Here is a 19,461-nt window from a genome sequence, read left to right as displayed (position 1 = left end):
TAACCTTGCAATCTCCTTGGTCAACAAGTATTGTCCTTTTGATGTTTGCTGGATTCTGATTGCATGTTTTTTTTTTCTGTCAGATTTATTGAAGTATAATTTTCATACAGTTAAATCCATTTATTTTAGATATACAGTTCTATGAATTTGGAAAAATATATACAGTGATGTAACCACTACCGCAGTCGTGATGTAGAATATTTCCATCATTCCCCAAAGGCCTGTATATCCTTTTGTAATCAATTCCCTCCTTCCACCTTTAACCTCTGGAAACTACTGATGTGATTTCTGTCCCTTATAGCTTTGCCTTTTCCAGAATATCATATAAGATGGAATTATACAGTATATAACTTTTGTTTCTGATTTCTTTCACTCAGAATGATGCTTTCTGAGATTTATCTGTATTTTTTCTTGTATCAGTAATTAGTTTTGTTTTATTGCTGAGTAGTGTACCATTGTAGGGATGTATCATAATTTGTTTATCCATTCACATATTGATGGAAGTTTTGGTTGTTTCCAGTTTGGGGCAATTATGAATAGAGCTGTTACAAACATTTGTGGTCAGGGCTTTGTATAGACATAATTTTTCCTTTTTCTTCGGTAAATGCCTAGGAGTGTGATTGTACGATAAGTGTATGTTTAAATTTGTAAGAAACTGCCAAACTTTTCCAAAGGGCTATACCATTTTGCATTCCCACCATTATGTAAGAGCTCCAGATGTTACACATTAACAGCATTTGGTGTTATCTGTTTTTTTAACTGAGATATAATTGACATATAATATTGTAATAGTTTACGTGTACAACATAATGATTTGATATATGTATATATTGCAAAATGATCACTACAGTAAGTTTAGTTAAACATCCATCGCTTCACATAGTTAACAACTTTTTTCTTGTTTTGAGAACTTTTAAGATTCACTCTTCTTAACTTTCAAATATATGATATAGTGTGGTGAACTGTAGTCACCACGCCATACCTTACATCCCCAGAAGTTTGTACCTTTTGACCTTTTGGTATTATCTGTTTTTGTTTTTCTGTTTTTCTTTGAATATTCTAAAAGGTTTGTAGTGGTATCTAATTGTAGTTTTGATTTACATTTCCCTAGTGACTAATCCTTAATCTCCCCAATTTTCATTTACTTGCCATTCATATCAGTTTCTTTGGAGAAGTATCTTTTCAGTTTTTTCCCCTGCTTTATTTAGGTTATTTTTTTGTATTCAGTTATGAGAGTTCTTTATATTCTGGATACAGGTGTTGTGTCAGTTATCTAGTTCTGTATAACAAATTACCCCAAAATTAAGTGGCTTAAAACAACATTTGTTATCTCTCAGTTTCTTGTGATTCAGGATTCTGACTGCAGCTTAGTGGGTCCTTTGGCCCTGGGTCTTTCAGCTGCAATTAAGATGTCAGCTGGGGCTATAGTCATCTAAAGACTCAACGAGGAGCTAATCCAGTTTCAGTTTCACTCAAGTGGGCATTGGCAGGATTCAGTCTCTCAAGGGACTGAATTGTTGTTGGACTGAGGGCCTCGGTTCCTGGCTGGGTGTTGGCCAGAGTCATCCCTTCATTCCTTGCAATCTAGGCCTCACCACAGAGTATCTCACAACATGGTAGCTGTCTTCAACGGAAGCAAGGGAGAGGGGAAGGGAGGGGAGAAGACAGTGCGAAGAAGATGGAGGTTACAGTCTGTACTGGGTTAACACTGTCCTCCAAAATTCCATGTCTACTCAGAACCTGTAATTGTGACTTTATTTGGAATTAGGACCTTTGCATCTGTAATCAAGTTAAGATGAAGTAATACTGGATTAGGGTGGGCCCTAAATCTAGTACTACCGGTGTCCTTGTAAGAAGAGGGAAATTTGGACACAGACACACAGGGAGAACACGATGTGACAACTGAGGCAGAAATTGCAGTGATGCATCTACAAGACAGGGAATGCCAAGGGTCGTCAGTGGCCACCAGAAGCAAGGAAGAAACAAGGAAAGATCCTGTCCTGGAGCCTCCAGAGAGAGCATGGTCCTGCCCAAAACTTTGATTTCAAATTTCTAGTCTCCAGAATTGTGAGATAATAAATTTCTGTCACTTTAAGCCACCCAGATTGTGGTGTTTTGTCACAGCAGCCTAGGGAAACTAATATACAGTCTTTTATAACTTAATCTTGGAAGTAGCATACCATTACTAATTTCTGTTCATTAATAGCACGTTATTAGGTCCCACCCACACTCAAGGAGAGGGGACTTCACATGGACATGAATACCAGGAGGTAGGATCATTGGAAAACAATTTCAGAAGCTGCCTACCTCAGTCTGAGATTGCCAGTGCCAGAGTCCCTGAGGTGAGGACCCGGTTAGGTGGCACCCAGATTTCGCAGTACAGACACCGCAGTAATAAATGTTACTTTAAGCCCCTAAGTTTTGGGGTAATTTGTTATGCAGCAATAGTCAATTAATATAGATATGCAGTATGCAATATTTCCTTTCACTCTGGGGCTTGTCTTAATTTTCGTAACAGAGAGCAGAAGTTTTAAATTTTTATGAAGTCTGGTTTGTCAATATTTGTCTTTGATGATTCATGCTCTTTGCATCTTACTAAGATAAGATGTCTTTGCCTAAATGTGACAAAGATTTTCTTTTGTTTTCTAGACAAATAGTTTTGACTAAAACTCTGTTCTGTGTTAATTGTTCTATGTAGTGTGAGGTATAAATCAAGATTAATTTTCAAAAATATGGGTGTCTAATTGTTCCAGCATCTCTTATCATCCATTTAATGTCTAATGATCTGTACTGATGTCCCCTCTTTCTTTTCTGATATGGCAGTTAGTGTTTTTTCTTGATGTGTCTAGCTGAGGGTTTATCAATTTTATTGAGCTTTGTGGAGGACCAGCTTTTGTTTTAGTTTTTTCCCTTCCATTGGCCTTTTTTCTATTTCATTATTGCCTTCCTCTTCTTACTTTGGACTTAATTTGCTTCTCTTTTCTACCTTATTAAGGTAGAAAATAATTTTCAATAGAAGCAGCTGTAAAATTTCTCTAAGCACTGTTTTAACTAAGTTCCACAAATATATATTCAGTTCATACTGTTATATAATTTCCCTAGTGATTTTTTCTTTGAATCATGTATTTTTAAATGTGTTGCTTTGTTGTCAATTATTTATGGATTTTCCAGATATGGTTTTCATTTTAACTCCCAAGTTAATTCTATTGTGGTCAGAAAACATTCACAAATATCAATTACATCAGCATTGTTCAAAAGCTTTTATATTCTTAACGGTTTTCAGTCTGTTCTCTTACTGAGAGAAGAGAACTAAAATCTTCAACTATGATTGTGGATTTGTCTTTATCTCCTTTGAGTTCTTTTAGTTTTTGCTTCAAGTATTTTGAAGATCTGTTACTAGATCAATTCACAGTATTTCATGACCTCTTGAGGAACTGACCTTTTTATTATTATAAAATGTCCTTCTTTATAAACTCTTATAATACTCTCTGACTTGAAGTCTACTTGGTCTGATATTAAATCAGCACTCCAATTTTCTTTTAAGTCATGTTTCCATTGAATATTATTTTCCATTATTTACCTGTAACCTGTATATGCCTTTCTTTTTCAGGTGATTTTCTTGTAGGCAACTACATTTGGGTCTTGCCTTTTAATTTGAGTGATTTAAACCATCTACATTTAATGCACTTATTGCTGTGGTTGGGTGTAAACCTACCATCTCACTACTTGTTTTTTCTTTGTCCCATATATTCTGTGGCTTTTTATAAAATGTTTTTCCTGGCTTTTTTCAGATTGAGTTATATTTTATTTGAGTCTTCTATTTTTTCTTCTCTATTGGCTTTTTGGCTTTTCATCTGTAGTTGGTTGTTTTGCCGGTTGCTCTAGGGTTTGCAATATGCATCTTAAACCTATTTCAGTCTACTCTCAAATAGTGTTATGCCACTTAATGTCTAAGTTAATCATATGAGAGTCTTATATTTTCTCCCGTACATCCTTCATGCTATTATCATACATTTCCTTCTTTATATACTGTGAAGGCCATGCATATTTATTCTTCAATCAGTCTCTTTTTGTCAGACAGTTATGAGGGGAAAAGATCTTTTATTTACCCACATATTTACCATTTCTGGTACTCTCCTTCTTTTGTGTAGATAGAAATTCCTGTCTGTTATTGTTTTCCTTCTGCTTGATAAACTTGTCTTAATACATTGTAGTACATACCTGTTGTCATTGCATTCTCCTAAATTATTTGTCTGAAAATCTCTTTATTCTGCCTTCATTTTTGAAGGATTTTTCACTATGGGGTTATAGGTTGATAGTTATTTTGCAACAGCCATTCCTTATCATGAGGCTCACACTGATTCTGATGAGAAGTCAGTTGTTATTCTCATCCTTGTTCTCCTTTACCTAATATGTCATTTTTTTCTATTTGGTTTTAAGATTTATTTTCACTGTTACTGGTTTTCAATAGTTTGATTTTTGTTGTGCCTTGATGTCATTTGTTTGTGTGTGTATATTTGCCTTGCTTTGGATTCTTTGAGTTTTTTGAAATGTGGGTTTATAGTTTGTATCAAATTTGGGTAACATTTGGCCATTATTTCCTTAAATATTTATATATGGCTCCCCATCTCTTTTTTGGGATGCCACTTAAATGTGTGTTAGACTGCTTTACGTTTGTTACACAAGTCACTGAGAATCTATTCATTTTTTAAAACCAGTTTTTCTCTGTGTACTTCATTTTGGAAAGTGTCTATTACTATTTCTTCAAGTTCTTGTTGTTTGTAAACGTTGGGGTTTACCACCTATTCAGATAGAATGTTGCTCCTGGAAAACCAAAAGTGTTAACTTGTTGACTGTCTTTTAGATAAATAGGGGTACTGGTTAGCAGTGAAAATGTCTTTGCCTTAAGGGAAATAGTATAGGGAAGTAACTTGTGCAAGGTAGGAAGAATAGTACTTTTTAAAAAAAATTAATAAGTCACTTATTAGTGTATCACTTCCATGAATTCATGCTATCAGAAAAGGTAGGACTACATCCCTCCATGTGGGCTTTCTAACATTGCTTCACATTTGTTTGCCCATAAAGAGTAGGGCTGGGACATGAGAGAAACTGTACAATGAGAGAAACTATATACCAATCTCATTCTGATTGGTGAAATGTGTGAGAATTTTTTTTATAAAGTGCTAAAAGAGATGCACCCTTAAATTTTAAACCCCGGTTACTCTGAGCCCTCAGAGACCCTAAGATAACATTAATAACAGGCAAGTACAAGTCTTTACATACATAGATTTGATTATTTCAGTTTGTTACTCAGTCTTTACATATATATTGTTGATTATTTCAGTTTGTTATTCAAGTTTTGTTTGGAAAATCGTAATGTAGCTTATTTAAAATTTTTTCTTTTCTGTAAAGACGAAAATTATGTTAGTAATTCTATTCACTACTTACTGTGACTATGTTTATATACTTCAGAATTTACTTTCTAAGTGTTATTTTTAATGAAAATATAAAAATTACTAGAATTAAATATGGAGAGTTTTTAAAAAATAATATTGGAGTAGGGAAGACCTTTCCAAATATGACATAAAATTGAAGAATCATAAAGGAAAATGTTAATAAATTTCAACTACATGAAAATAAATGTTTTACATGGCAAAAAAAAACAAAACCTCACCATGAGCTACATTAAAAAATGCATGAGAAACTGGAAAAAAAATTTACTTCATATAGCTGACAACTGATTTCTTATTAATTTCTAATATATTCCAGGATATTAATTATAGCATTATTCGTCATAGTAAGTTTTTGAAAACACTATTCTCAACAATAGATAGATTAAATAAATTATGATATATTCACAAAGCGTAAAACTATGCAACTGTTAAGAAGAATGAAGCAGATATATATTTATATAAAACAGAGCTCCTTGAACAGTCTTGACATGTAGTAGTCATCCCATATATGTTTGTTGATGAATGAGTTTTTAAGTGAACAAAAACAAGGTCTAACATACTCTGTATAGAGTGCTATCATTTGTGTAAAAAATGTATGTGTGTGTATATATATATATACACACACATATACACACACATACATATGTGCATGTATGTATAGAACATAACAAGTAATATATATAAAAAAGTGTATAGTAGAAGATTTAGGTGGATGAGAGAGAGGGGAGGTAGTAGGTACAAAGACAGGGTAGGAAATGCCTTTTGGTACCTTATGAATTTTGTAGCGTGCATTTTTAAACTGCTTGAATAATTAATAATTAGCATAAAATACTGTATTTACAGGGATGAAAGTGAACCTGCCCAAATAGAAGATACAAGTGTTGTTAAACCTGATGGCTGGCTTGATAATGAACCGAAATTTATTCCAGATCCTAATGCTGAAAAACCCATTGACTGGTAAGCATTCTTCATCTTCAAATGTCAATTTCATATGTTTCTTACTTGCTTTTTTGTTACTAGTTTATATGACTGACAGGAGAGACTTGAGGTTACTCCATTTGCTTTGTTCTAATATCCTAAGGAATGAAGACATGGATGGAGAATGGGAGGCACCTCAGATTTCTAATCCGGCATGTCAGATTGGGTGTGGCGAGTGGAGCCCTCCCATGATAGGTAACCCAAAATACAAAGGAGTATGGACACCTCCAATGATAGATAACCCTAACTACCAGGTAATAACCACTTGTTCCAGTCCCATAGTAAACTTTAAAATGTTGTGCTATTTATCTAGTTATTGATAATGTTATGTTAACTTAAGGAAATTTGATTTGTATAATAGTGTGCCTTAGCTATCTTAAGAAGTCAAAGAACATAGTACTCCAACTAATTTATGTTTAAAAACTGAAACATTCCTTATTTAATTTTCTGGGGGAATAAAATTAAGAACTAAAGATAAGTTACTTTATACTATATTTTTCCTTATACTGATGATCACTTTGGAATAAAATTTTATTTTAGAATTAAATATAAAAAGTGACTTCTGATCAAGAAGACTCAGGTTGCACATTTTAGTAATTAAAGTCTGTGCTTAATTAACATGCTCCTTACCCTCTGGTATTATTAAAATTGAATTTTTTTCCCTAATATGAATCAGATATTTTTTGAGTATACCTAGTTTTGGAGGTAGAAGTCCTTATGTTATCCATTTAACCCTCTAGTTTTATCTAATTATTCATTGATATTTTCTAACATTTATTTTATATATACAGTTATATATTCTTTTTGCTCACTGTAGTTTTTCTTCATAGTATTTATCACAAAATGTCTGTTTTGGTAACTTTTTTAACGTCTATCTCCTTCATTAGATTTTAAACACCATAATGCAGGGACCATATCTGCCTTGATTACCACTGTATCCTAGCATCTGGCATAGTGCCTGGCACAGAATAGACATATGTGATGGTGGAATAAGTCAGTGAGTGATCATATTGTCCAATTTATTTGATTTGGTTGAGTTTAATCATTCAAGATGTAATGGAACTTCTGTGTTGAATAATTGTTCTGAGATTCAACCATGGTTGATTATTGATGCCTATCACAAGTATATGTTGAAAGGTGCGGTTCCATTTTTGCCATACAGTGATCTCTGATTTGAACAATTTTAATGATATCTTGTCTTGAATATCTTTACTAAATGTAAAAAAAACCCAACTTGTCTAATATAGTGTCAGTTGTGAAATTTAATTACTCAGGTTTCTGTATTGGATTTTCACTCTGCCTCTTTTTTTTTTTGGCAGTTTACTTATTTATTTTACTTATTTTGGCTGCACTGGGTCTTCATTGTGGCGCTCAGGCTTCTCTAGTTGCAGCGTGCTGGCTCTAGAGCACACGGGCTCAGTAGTTGCACTGCGTGGGCTTAGTTGTGGTATGTGGGATCTTAGTTCACCAGCCAGGGATCGAACCCAGGGCCCCTGCATTGGGAGCACAGAGTCTTAAGCACTGGACAACCAGGGAAGTCCCCTTTTGCAGAGTTTAAAGTCATTGTTCATAGGGAACATCGTATACAGGATATATTTCATAGGGAACATCGTGTTCCAGATAAGAAGAAACAAGATTTTATTTCTAGTGAATTACTAATGAATTAATTGTAAGTTAAAGTTTTCTTTTTTCCAGTTAGTATTGCTAATTTCATTCAACACCAACTACTTCTTGAGTAACATTTATAATGAAATTATTTTATTTGAAAATGTCTTTAAATTATTTTTTCTCGCAGGGTATCTGGAGTCCTCGAAAAATTCCTAATCCAGATTATTTTGAAGACAATCACCCATTTCTTCTGACTTCCTTCTGTGCTCTTGGTTTAGAGCTTTGGTCCATGACCTCTGATATCTACTTTGATAATTTTATTATTTGTTCGGAAAAGGAAGTAGCAGATCGCTGGGCTGCAGATGGTTGGGGAGTGAAAATAATGATAGAAAATGATAATGAGGTACAGTATTTACCATATGGTAATAATAGGATGTGGTCCTGGTTATAGGTTGTACAAATGGCCTTTAAAAAAGGTAAATAAATGTGCAATAATTACTAGATGCTAAAGAAGCATATTTAAATAAATTTATGTAGACAGAGTATTTAGCTTTACCAAATATGATACAGCTTCATTATAAACTAATAATGAATTATATATATGTAAGTCTTCATTTCATTTATTAAATTATGATAGCATAATGGGATTGAGTGCCTTTTGATGGTTATAGAAATGAGACCACTACTACTACTAGAAATGAGACTTAATATCTTTGTCACCTATCAATTTAAGGCCTAAGTGGGAACAGTAATCTAAATATTCTTTATTCATTTTAACTACTTTTCACTTAGAGGAGTATAGAAACTTTTAAAATTTAATATTATTATGTTTCAGTTTTTTTCCCCAAATCTTAACACTACTTAGAAAAGAATAAGCTAAGTATTTCAACACAATGCATCTTGGAGAATCTGTCTTTAAAATGAATTACTGTAAAGAAAAATGTGTACCTCACATTAGGTCTCTTTGGATATTAGCAAAAACCATCAGAAGAGTAAGTAAAGGTAAAGGGATTCTCATTTGGAAACTCTTTTAACTAAAACATTTGATGATTTTAGATTTTATTTTAGTAAGAGAGACAATTTCCTTCCTGAAGGTTGTGTGTAAAATTTGTTAATAAACAAGAAAAAGAAAACACAATGATTATCAGGTTGATTTTTTTTTTTTTTTAGTAAGTTTTTTAAATGTATGGGTTGAGTTATCAGAGAGTTGTGTACTTCTAAATGAACCAGATAATACATCCATAAGGAGTAGTTCTATCCTGAAACTTACCAAAAAAGAAAACTGTCCTAATTCTTGCTGGTAGGTTAGCAGTATTCACCTATATAGTATAATGTACCTTCTACTACAAAGTGTCAAACAGCAATGCATGCGAATAATTGTTTAAACTTTATGAAGTATAAAATGAGAAAATAAAATATTTTTTATCTTACAAATTCACGATTCCTTAATATAAAACCACCTAGGTGAAATAAGTTTTTTGTTTTTGTAGGCTGTATTTCTGAATGAAGGTTTATAAAATCTTAATTGCCTTTTTATGCTTATTTCTTCTCTAGCCTAGTATATTCAAACAGTTGACGGCAGCTGCTGAAGAGCGCCCATGGCTTTGGTTCATTTATCTTGTGACAGCAGTGCTTCCAATAGCATTAATTACTTCATTTTGTTGGCCAAGAAAAGTAAAGGTAAAGAAAATGAATTTTTGTCAACAGTAAAAAAAAAAAAAAAAAAAAAATCTCTTAGTGTTTAGGAGTTCTATATTGGAGCAAGTGGCTCTTAAAAGTAATAAACTAAATTGCCTGTAAGTTGTTACTGATAGTTCACTATGATATCACTTATTGCAAAAAAAATCTTTTTGTAAATAGTGCTTTGCTTTTAGTAAAAATAGCTTGTGTTAAACTGCGACAGAAAAGATATGAAGATGCAGAGTTCAAAAAACTGGACATATGTAAACCACAAACAAAGGGAGCACTAGAGCAAGAAGTAAAGGGAGAGAAAGCAGCCCTGGAGAAACCAGTAGACTTGGAAGAGGAAAAACAGCAAAGTGATGGTGAAATTCTTGAAAAAGGTAAGACGATGACGGTGATTTATAATGGGGACAAAGCTGGGCAGAGCTCACTTAAAATAGTAGATTAAGTGGTAAACACTGGCTGTTGCACTTGTTTATTGTCAGATTTATACCATTTGAATCCTCGAGAAGGCGTGACTGGCGAAGAGGAGTAACATCCTTGCCTGGGTTGTACCTGAGCAGACATCCAATGTATGACTTTTGTTTTCTAGGAAGAAAGAGGTGTAAAAATTGTTCAGTTGCTTCAGAACCTAGCAACTATGAATCCCATATGCCATAGCTTGTTTTTGTTGTTGTTTGTTTGTTTGTTTTTTTGCGGTACGCGGGCCTCTCACTGTTGTGGCCTCTCCCGTTGCGGAGCAACAGGCTCCAGACGCGCAGGCTCAGCGGCCGTGGCTCACGGGCGCAGCCGATCCATGGCATGTGGGATCTTCCCGGACCGGGGCATGAACCCGTGTCCCCTGCATCGGCAGGCGGACTCCCAACCACTGCGCCACCAGGGAAGCCCTGCCATAGCTTTTTGCAAAGATTTTTCTCCCCTCCAAGGATGAGATGGGAGGTACAGACCATGGCTTCTGTAGAAGAGTAATCGGTTTAAGGCAGGTGATTGCAGCAACAAAATCCACACCAAGTCTCCCAAGGGCTGTTGTTTATCAGATAATTTATCATGTGGAACGAACAGTTTAATCTCTTGAAAGCATTGCTAAATCATACGTCCCCTTGCCACCCTCTACTAAACTCCAGAAGATGTTAGAACTGAAGACAGCTGAGGCTTTTTGGTGCCTCTCCAATGTGACTTCCTTATGCACATTGAGGTAGCAATAAAACTATTGATATTTGTCAGGCATCCCAAGCCAGGCTCCAGAATGAGCCCTTTATAACCTAAATTATATCTTGAGCACTGTTTTTAACTTAATAGTTGATGCAACAGTTGACTTAAAAAACATACTCCCTCAAAACACACATGCACACACGTATGTTTACGTATATGTGTGTACACACACACATACACACACACACACATTCTTTGGTTTTCATTTTACATACAGAGTGCTTTAAAATTCTTTAAACCTGCCCCTTTCCTCAAATATGATGATTTATTTATAAAATGATAAAATAAATATTTCTATTTAAATTTTATAAAGGTCTAATGGAAGAAATTGCTTATAAATATTGGAATTTAAATACATCCCTCCACTTTTATTTAATACTTTTAAGTAGCAAAATTCTAATTCGAGTTTTTGCCTTTAATAAAATCTATTTAATAAAAAATTCTAGAAGAGGAAGGTGAACCTGAGGAAAAGAGTGAAGAAGAAATTGAAATCATAGAAAGACAAGAAGAAGGTAATAAATCAAATAAGTCTGGGTCAGAGGATGAGGTAAGCAACTCTTTAACAGAAAATAAACTAGTTTCTATGTATGACTTATTCCATAAAAAAATATTTAATAAAAGCAATCTGGTTTTTGAAGAATTTTTTGCCATATTTCTCCCAGCTTTCTTAAGAGCATACATATTGCTTTAAAATGTATCCTTAAGGAAAGCATGAAAATAATGTAATTTATGTCCTCTTAATGCCTAATGAAACAGTATAAAGTAAGCCTTTGGTTTACAAAATATAAAGAGAGAGCTACGTCTGTAAAAAATGACTTCATTAAAGTGTTTTGTTGAAAGGTGTAATAAGCAGACCATCTGAATATTTAAAAAGTAAGTCTGTTTATTACAAGACAATTTTCTTTTAGCCATTGTGAAAACGTTCTCACTGTCACAGTTATTTACTGTAACATTTTGAAAGATTGCATTCATTGGGTAGTTGAGTACTATGCCTGGTAATGGTGTTTTTCTCAAATCTTTAATAAACTAGTTTTTCATTAACTTGATATGTCTGCCCCCTTTTCCATCCTGATGTATGACAGAACTTTCCACAGTGCCTTTTTTTATAGTCAGTTATTATGGAATCAGAAACCATCCAGGTATAATTCAGAACCCGAGCTTTCTTCTTTCACCTAGTATATACCCCCCAAGCCTGTTTTCTCTGCTTCTCTAGCCCTCTAAGAGCTGCATAACCCCACCTGCCGGTCACCGTCCCCAGCACTCTCATAGCTTAGAGTTAGGTAGGGTAAAGGTCCGTTATGCCTGGACTGTTGCATGTGATGAGATAAACTTGCTATTTTGTTTATTTGAAGAAATCTCCCAGATAAACTTCTGTTGTTATTGTTTTAATTGTTTTCTAAAGCTTATTCGGTACATATACCTGGTTACTGGTCTTAGCTGCCTAGTGAGTTTTTTTTAAATGGGCTTTGGGGCTCATTATCTAGTATGAATATCTTTATTTAGAGGGAGTTGGGTGAAGATAATTTCTTTCAGAACAGAGTTTTAAGCAGTCCTTGTTTCCCGCCGTCACTCTTTTAATAATAATATTTGGAATCATTCACTGAATGTGTATTCTAGTTATATTTTGCTTTGTAAAATATTTTGTGTACTTTTAAAAGTATCTAAATTCCATCTTTTCAGTCTTTTAATCTTCTTATATGTTTGTCAGTGAGCTAAAATAAATCAATTTTTATATAATATAACCTTTAGAAATAATTATAACTATTTTGTATAATACCTGCATTATTTTATTGTTATACAAGTTTAATTTATATATAAATGATTATTCTGGAAGGATAGAATTAAAGGAGAGAAAAAGCCCAAACCATAAGTTTAATGTTTCCCTTTCCTCTCTGTTAATTTTTCTCAAAGTGTTAGGTACCAGAAGTTCTGAAAAAGTCTCTGTAAAACCAGCTCAGCAATTCATTACTTACAGAAACATTGTGATGTATAGTTAATGCTTAATATCCCACAATGAAAATATCATGTAACCTTTAATTAACCATGACATTAGATTAAGTTGTAAATCATGAAATAAAATCATGAATTGAGTTATTAGCATTATTCCTTGTCAGATGCATATTTGACAAACAGTTATTCTAAAAATGTAATCATGGCAAAAGATGAACAAATTGAAACATCAATTTATATACACGTTTTTGATCAGTTATTAAGTAAAGGACCATAAAAATAAAGATACATACATATATAAACATAAAGATGTTTTGTTAGAAACATGTATTTTAGAGAATAAGAAATACATTATTTACTATTCTCTACTAGTTGCCCACTGTATGAAAATAAACGTTTTCATATTTTTTTCCCTAGATGAGGGAAGCAGATGAGGGCACAGGATCTGGAGATGGGCCAGTAAAGTCAGTACGCAAAAGAAGAGTACGAAAGGAGTAACCTGTATTCAAGTATTTTTAATTCCTAAGAGAGAGAGTTGGCATTCTCAAGTGAACTAGACTCAATCTGCACATCCTGTTTCTACTATCTAGCAATGATATTCTTCCAGACATTTATTTTAATCTTATTTTTCAGAAAAAAAAAAAAACTTTGAAGTTAACCTGGTCTTTGAATTTAGAATAAAAGAAAAGTGGCACATTACATGTCAAATTTTAAGAGATTAATAGCATTAGAAGTTACACAGTTTTAATAGTTTGGAGAAAGTTTTGGTTTCTACAGAGCAAAATAATATGCAGCAACTTCACTGCTATTGGAAGAATCAGTTATTGGAATTTCCCCTTAAACGGCTATACTACAGTATAACTGGTAGTTCCACAGTATACATAAGAGTGAGTTCTGTTGTACAGAGCTAAATGCAATAAAGTTTCTGTATGGTTGTTTGTTTCTATCAACAATTGAAAGTGTTGTATGTGACCCACATTTACCTCCTTTGTGTCAAATTATAGTTATGGTCCATTGTTCACGTAAATTATAGAGTCCTTTAAAGAGGTGCTTTGTTGACAGACAAATCAACAAAACTGAAATGTCTATGTGTCATTCATAGAATCACAGGTCAATAGTGCAGCATACTTATATTTGAATACAGAGATAAGAGGTTTATCAAAACGAAATGGTGTACAGATTTTTTTGAAGCTGTTACAGTTGTTTTATGCCAGAATGGCTTACTCTGTTTACAAGATTGCTTATGCCTACATTGCTCTTGAAAATAACATTTAAATATTTTTTCTTCTTTAAATGATACCATCTTTAATAGGTAAATTATTATTGGGGAGTCTTTCTTTTATCTGATCATTAAGAGATTGTAATGGCTAATAGATATCAATCATCATGCTTTGTATTTTTATCTTTTTTCTGACAAAGTCAAATCTATCTTCTGACAAATTCAAATCTATTGTCTCATCTAGCTTCAAAGCTGCCTCTATGGTAGACTATTGCTCCTCTTTTTAAAACACAGTTGACCCTTTAACAACAGAGGTTTGAACTGCGTGGGTCCACTTATACACAGATTTTGTTTTCAATTAATTCTATAGAACTACACGGTATGTTGAATCCTCTGATGCAGAATCTGCAGATAAGGATGGTCAACTATGGGACTTGAGCATCTGTGGATTTTGGTATCTGCCACGCGTCCTGGAACCAATCCCCCATGGATACCAAGGAACGACTGTAGGTACCAAAAGTCACAGAAGTACATTATAGTAGAGCTGTATTATTCCATTTAACATATTTAAGAATTTTTCATGTTTGGGTGACAGACCCTTTGGAAGGTGATCTAAATCTTTGAGACCATGGAGCTACTTTAATACCAACTATCTAGAGAACGCTATACTAGTTGGGTAATATTTTGGATTCCTTCATGGACATATACATCCCATCCTTGGGTAAGCCCGCCTCCTGTACATCCCCCTCCCCAGTAGTACATTTAAAGCTTATATATAAGGAAAAGGAGCCTCTAGCTTCTCCTCTGACATAAAGGAAGCCAAACACAGCCAGTATAGCCACTATTCACTCCTTATTTCAGGGAGTGAACTGAAAATGAAAATAAGTGCTTTATTCCATTGCTGTGTTCTGAACTTTCCATAAATTGGTGGTGGACAATCTTAATATGTAGTTAACCATACTTTGTATTTATTTAATACTGACTAAACTTAACGCATCTTGCAAGGACTCCCTTTCTTGCTTTGTATTTGGAATGTCCAAGTGAACTAGATATACTGAATGATTCTAGATGAGATTGTTTCTGAAAGTAAATTACTACTTCATGAGATAAATCCTTTCTTAACTTTATGGAAAACTTCTTGCCGAAAAGTGTCTTATATATGATCATTTTTTTCTAAAGATTATTAAAGCTGTTTTTACTTTCTTGGTTGCAGATTAATTTTAACTTTCACATTTGGTTCAACTCCATGAGCTTGTAGTGGTAAAATCTGAGCAACCAGTTTTTGCCAGTTCACTGCTCCTTCCTGTGGATGTACCATGCCTGATAGTTTTAAATTTGTGTATTAGATCCATGCAGTAGACAAAGCATAGAGTCTTCTTTAATAACGAAATGGCTTTTTCCTTTTACCACCGTAATGTGACTTTATTGTTTAAAACGATTTAAGTTTTATCCTTTCCTCTAATAAAGGAGAAAAATAAATGTATTTTGCCCTTTATTTCAGTTGGCCTTTTTAGAGGCTTTTTAACTTGACCAGGCTAAAGTAACTTCCTTTTCCTTGAACATTTTTTTAAGGTAACCTTGCTTCCATTGGTCATTCCTCTAGGAAGATACATACTACTAGAACTAGGAGCCTTTTTAAAGTGTCAGTCTACATTTGCAAAACACAGAGGATAAACCTGCTTACGTGTTAAAATTAACCACTAGCTATGAATATAATGTACCTTGGAAATTTAGAATACTAATTTAGAAAACTAATAGTTTTCAGTGAAAACTATTTAGAATAGTTAAAACATAAATATATTACACTCTAGGTACCTATGAAGCTTTTTTGTTCTCTTTTCAATTGTGGTTCTGTTTTTAACTTCAGCAGGATTTAAAGATGAAATATCATATGGTTAATATTGGAATAACTACTTAAATCTCATGTAAAGGATTTATTTAAACATAATAGTAGCATTTTCTACATAAATTCTAATAATCTCTTTCCAAATTATAGCTCCCATTTCCATAGTATGACAGCTGTGAGGAGTTAAGGAAATAAAATTATCCCTAATCCGACAGGTCAGATGAAGCAGGTTGATGGGAGAGAAAATGTATTTTTGAATGCATTTGAAGTTTGTAGAGATCCAAATACGTGGAAAAGCAATGGTAATTTTAGAGAAAATGGGCAACAGGATAATTTTTTTTAAATGATCTTTTAACACCTAACATAGTATCTTACCACATATTTTGTGTTTCTTAAATGAATAGAGTTTTACGTCTTTTGTAAAATTTTGGAGTAATTTCAAGTTTTAATTACTTAGACTAAACATTTGATAAGCCATCTATAGATAATAATAGAAAATTTAAAACAAGGCAAATACATTATACAATTGATTACAATGTATTACTTTAGCTTCTGTCATCACTCCTCAATACCCCTTCCATTATATGGTAAATTAGGTCCTAAAGCCAACATAAAGTCCGTGTTATAGTAAATATCTTCAAATACCATTAATCTCTATGATTTAAGTGAAATAGACTGTAGCTTGCTTTTAGGATGGAGTACCTAGAGGCAATTAAGTCATTCTTCCAATTATTAACCTTTCATTTAGTCACATTCTCTGTTCTTTCACGATGTACAAGTGGTCTCACCAACTAAGTAATACCTGGTCTTTGCTGGCAATTTTGATTATATCAGCATTGAAGAAATATCTGATGACAACCACTAGAGGGTGTTAACTCAAGATAGGGAAAAACAAAATTATTGGGGAAAGTAAAGAAAGACTGCATTCTAAAGAATTAAGATCAGTTTTGCTTTGTTTCGGACCATAAAAGTAATGCTAGAATATATAATTCACCTTTCACTTCTCGTTTGGAGAAAGGACTTGATCAGGAATATAAATATGACATCATAAACTGGTTGGAACTGCATGCTTGGATGATTTTGGTTATTTCTCCACAAATTTATTGTTACACGTACAATTCCAAATTCCAAAAATCTCTGTAAATCTGAAGTTTTTCATGTTTGACATCAAAACTCATTCGGCAGCCAAACCTGACCTCCCTGACAGGCTATCTGTAGTCTTGACTTACGTAACTTAGTATTAAATTCATATATTTCGCTACAAAAATATTAATGTATTTGATTCCAAGTACTGAAAGTATTCCAAGTATGAAATGAAAAATTCCGAATTCTGAAATATCTGGTCCCAAGAGTTCCAGATAAGGGATTGTGAGCTGTATTAACTTGCTATAAGTAAAGTCCAAAGTGAATATAAAGAGGACAAATTTCAGATGGAATACTAGTGTTAGTATTGAGGGAAGTTCTACTGGGAGACCCTGAGGAAAAGCGGGGTCATCATTCCATCCTGCCAGTCATCATTCCACCAGCATTTAGAGCTAGGAAGTATCACTATTAAAAATGCCTTCTGACACTGGTTAAAACAATAAGGAAGACTTTGTTTAGGACTATCGCAATAGGGCCAAGACGATCACCATAGGGGAGAGAGAATGGGCTTAACTCCAGATACAGTGAAGACAGCTGGGGATTTATAGTCGTTGAGCAGAGTGGGTCGGGGGAGGGTTGGTGGATGGAAAATTCCTAAGAGGAGACATCGAGGGTAGAAGGGTGCTTGCCATGCCGATTTAACAGGATTCTTGCTGAAGGCAGGCAGGGTGATCAGATTCACTTAGCAGGATTTTTACTAAAACTGGACTAGGCAGGCTGAAGACAGGGCCTAAGATGAGGCCTAGACAAAGAGGGCTCAGAAGAACCTGGTTAAAGTTTGGTCAAGGAGAGAGTCTTGATCAGAAGCTAGGCACAGTCCCTGTGCACATTGTTTACCACCTGTATTTCTTTTTTTTTTTTTTACCACCTGTATTTCTAATATAGAAATGACATCCTGAAGATATTGCCATAATGAAAACAGAATATATAGCACTGGTTTACCATTCATATGACGAGCAGGTGGGGCATGTATTTCAGGTAACATTTTGTCACTTGAGTTAACAGCTGTAGGACAGCAGTTGGATAAGCCAAAATGTGAAATGAATTGGCTGTTCCTTGATGCTTTTAGCAAGGTATCGCAGGAAGGAACTTACCAGTGTCCAAGCAGAGATGGAAGGGAATAGAGAAGGATCACACATATTAGGTACCTCACAAGATTAGAAAAACTAATTGCTTCTGTACCCTGAATAGCAGAAAAGGTTCAAAATGGTTTTATTTTTGAGGTGTGGGAGGTAGAAGGGGAAGGCCAGTTAAGACTTCCCTTCCAAGTGTTAAGGCAATCAAAGGGACCCAGCCCTGCAGTGACACCTGGGTGTTGCAGTCCCAGTGCAGTCTTATTTTCAGTTGGTTTCAAAGTAGCCTCCATTAAAGAGAGGCAGGGTCCTGTGAGGAAGGAAAGCAAGCAAACTTTTGAGAATTTGGTCTAGAAAAGAGCTTAATTGTGATTCCTAGCCTATGGAACTGAAGCATATCGACAACAAGGTTGTTTTTGAGGGAATTGTACAGCCCAAGAAATGTGAGCTTGGCCTACAAACGATGGGCAGCAGACTCACACCAGCGCGAATTGGACTGCTTTCACAACTCCCGTGAGGGGAATGGACAAGGAATAACTTTCCAGTTGGGGGAAGCCATGGAGAGCAATGGGTAAGGGAAGTCCCTTGCCAGAGATTACAGTCAGGGTCTAATCAAGGAACTTCGTCCACTATCAGAGACAGGATCTTCACAGGGTCTCTCTCTCAGAAGTATTCCACAACTGCTTTGATGTGTTTCCCTTTATTCCGTTGTCCAAATTTCGAGTTTTTATTTAGGTATCCTATCCCCACTACACCATTATAAATGGGCAGAGCAAATAATCTGTCATCAGTTTAGAGGCGGTCAGACTATTAGGAGTCACATCTACAACTGACAGACCTTGACAGAGATCCTAGATTTTGAGCCGAGTCAGTAACTGGATGAGGAGAGGTTGAGTACATTGTGTGTATGGGAAGAAGGCTGGGCACAGATACTTAATAGCGAGAGAAGAGGGCTGTGGCTGAAGCTGCTGCCACTCATCCTCTGTCGGCTTCCATAATAAAGTCGTAGCTGGAATATGGCTTCCAGCCAGCAACTACATTTCTCAGCCACTCTGGCATCTAAATCCCCATGCCCTTGGGAATGTGAGAAGACATGAGCCATTTCCAGGCAGGCCCAACCCAAAAACCGTGCATGTGTACCCCATGCATTTTTCTGCAAATCAGAATGGTGATAACTAGTGTGACTTGGAAGCCACGGTTGAAAATGGCAGAGAAATCCTCAGCTCACAAAGCCTGTTTGTTAGTTTACAATGCTCACCTCAGAACCATTAGTTGGAAGAGAAACTTGTTTTTTTT

General features: G+C 34.7%; 1 protein-coding gene across 1 annotated transcript in view; it reads left to right on the top strand.

The window, feature by feature from the left end:
• The window catches only part of CLGN (calmegin), a 32,052-nt gene extending 16,740 nt beyond the window's left edge, over positions 1-15,312 (top strand). The window contains exons 8-14 of the mRNA XM_082653250.1: positions 6,297-6,410; positions 6,535-6,685; positions 8,227-8,442; positions 9,594-9,719; positions 9,943-10,102; positions 11,381-11,481; positions 13,302-15,312. Coding sequence (XP_082509376.1) covers positions 6,297-6,410; positions 6,535-6,685; positions 8,227-8,442; positions 9,594-9,719; positions 9,943-10,102; positions 11,381-11,481; positions 13,302-13,382 — 949 coding nt within the window. The 3' untranslated portion in view covers positions 13,383-15,312. The remainder of the gene's footprint in view (positions 1-6,296; positions 6,411-6,534; positions 6,686-8,226; positions 8,443-9,593; positions 9,720-9,942; positions 10,103-11,380; positions 11,482-13,301) is intronic.
• The last annotated feature ends 4,149 nt before the right edge of the window (positions 15,313-19,461 follow it).

Source organism: Grampus griseus, assembly GCF_964374135.1.
Source record: "Grampus griseus genome assembly, chromosome: 4".
Classification (NCBI taxonomy): Eukaryota; Metazoa; Chordata; class Mammalia; order Artiodactyla; family Delphinidae; genus Grampus; species Grampus griseus.
This window is presented reverse-complemented; position numbering and strand designations above follow the sequence as displayed.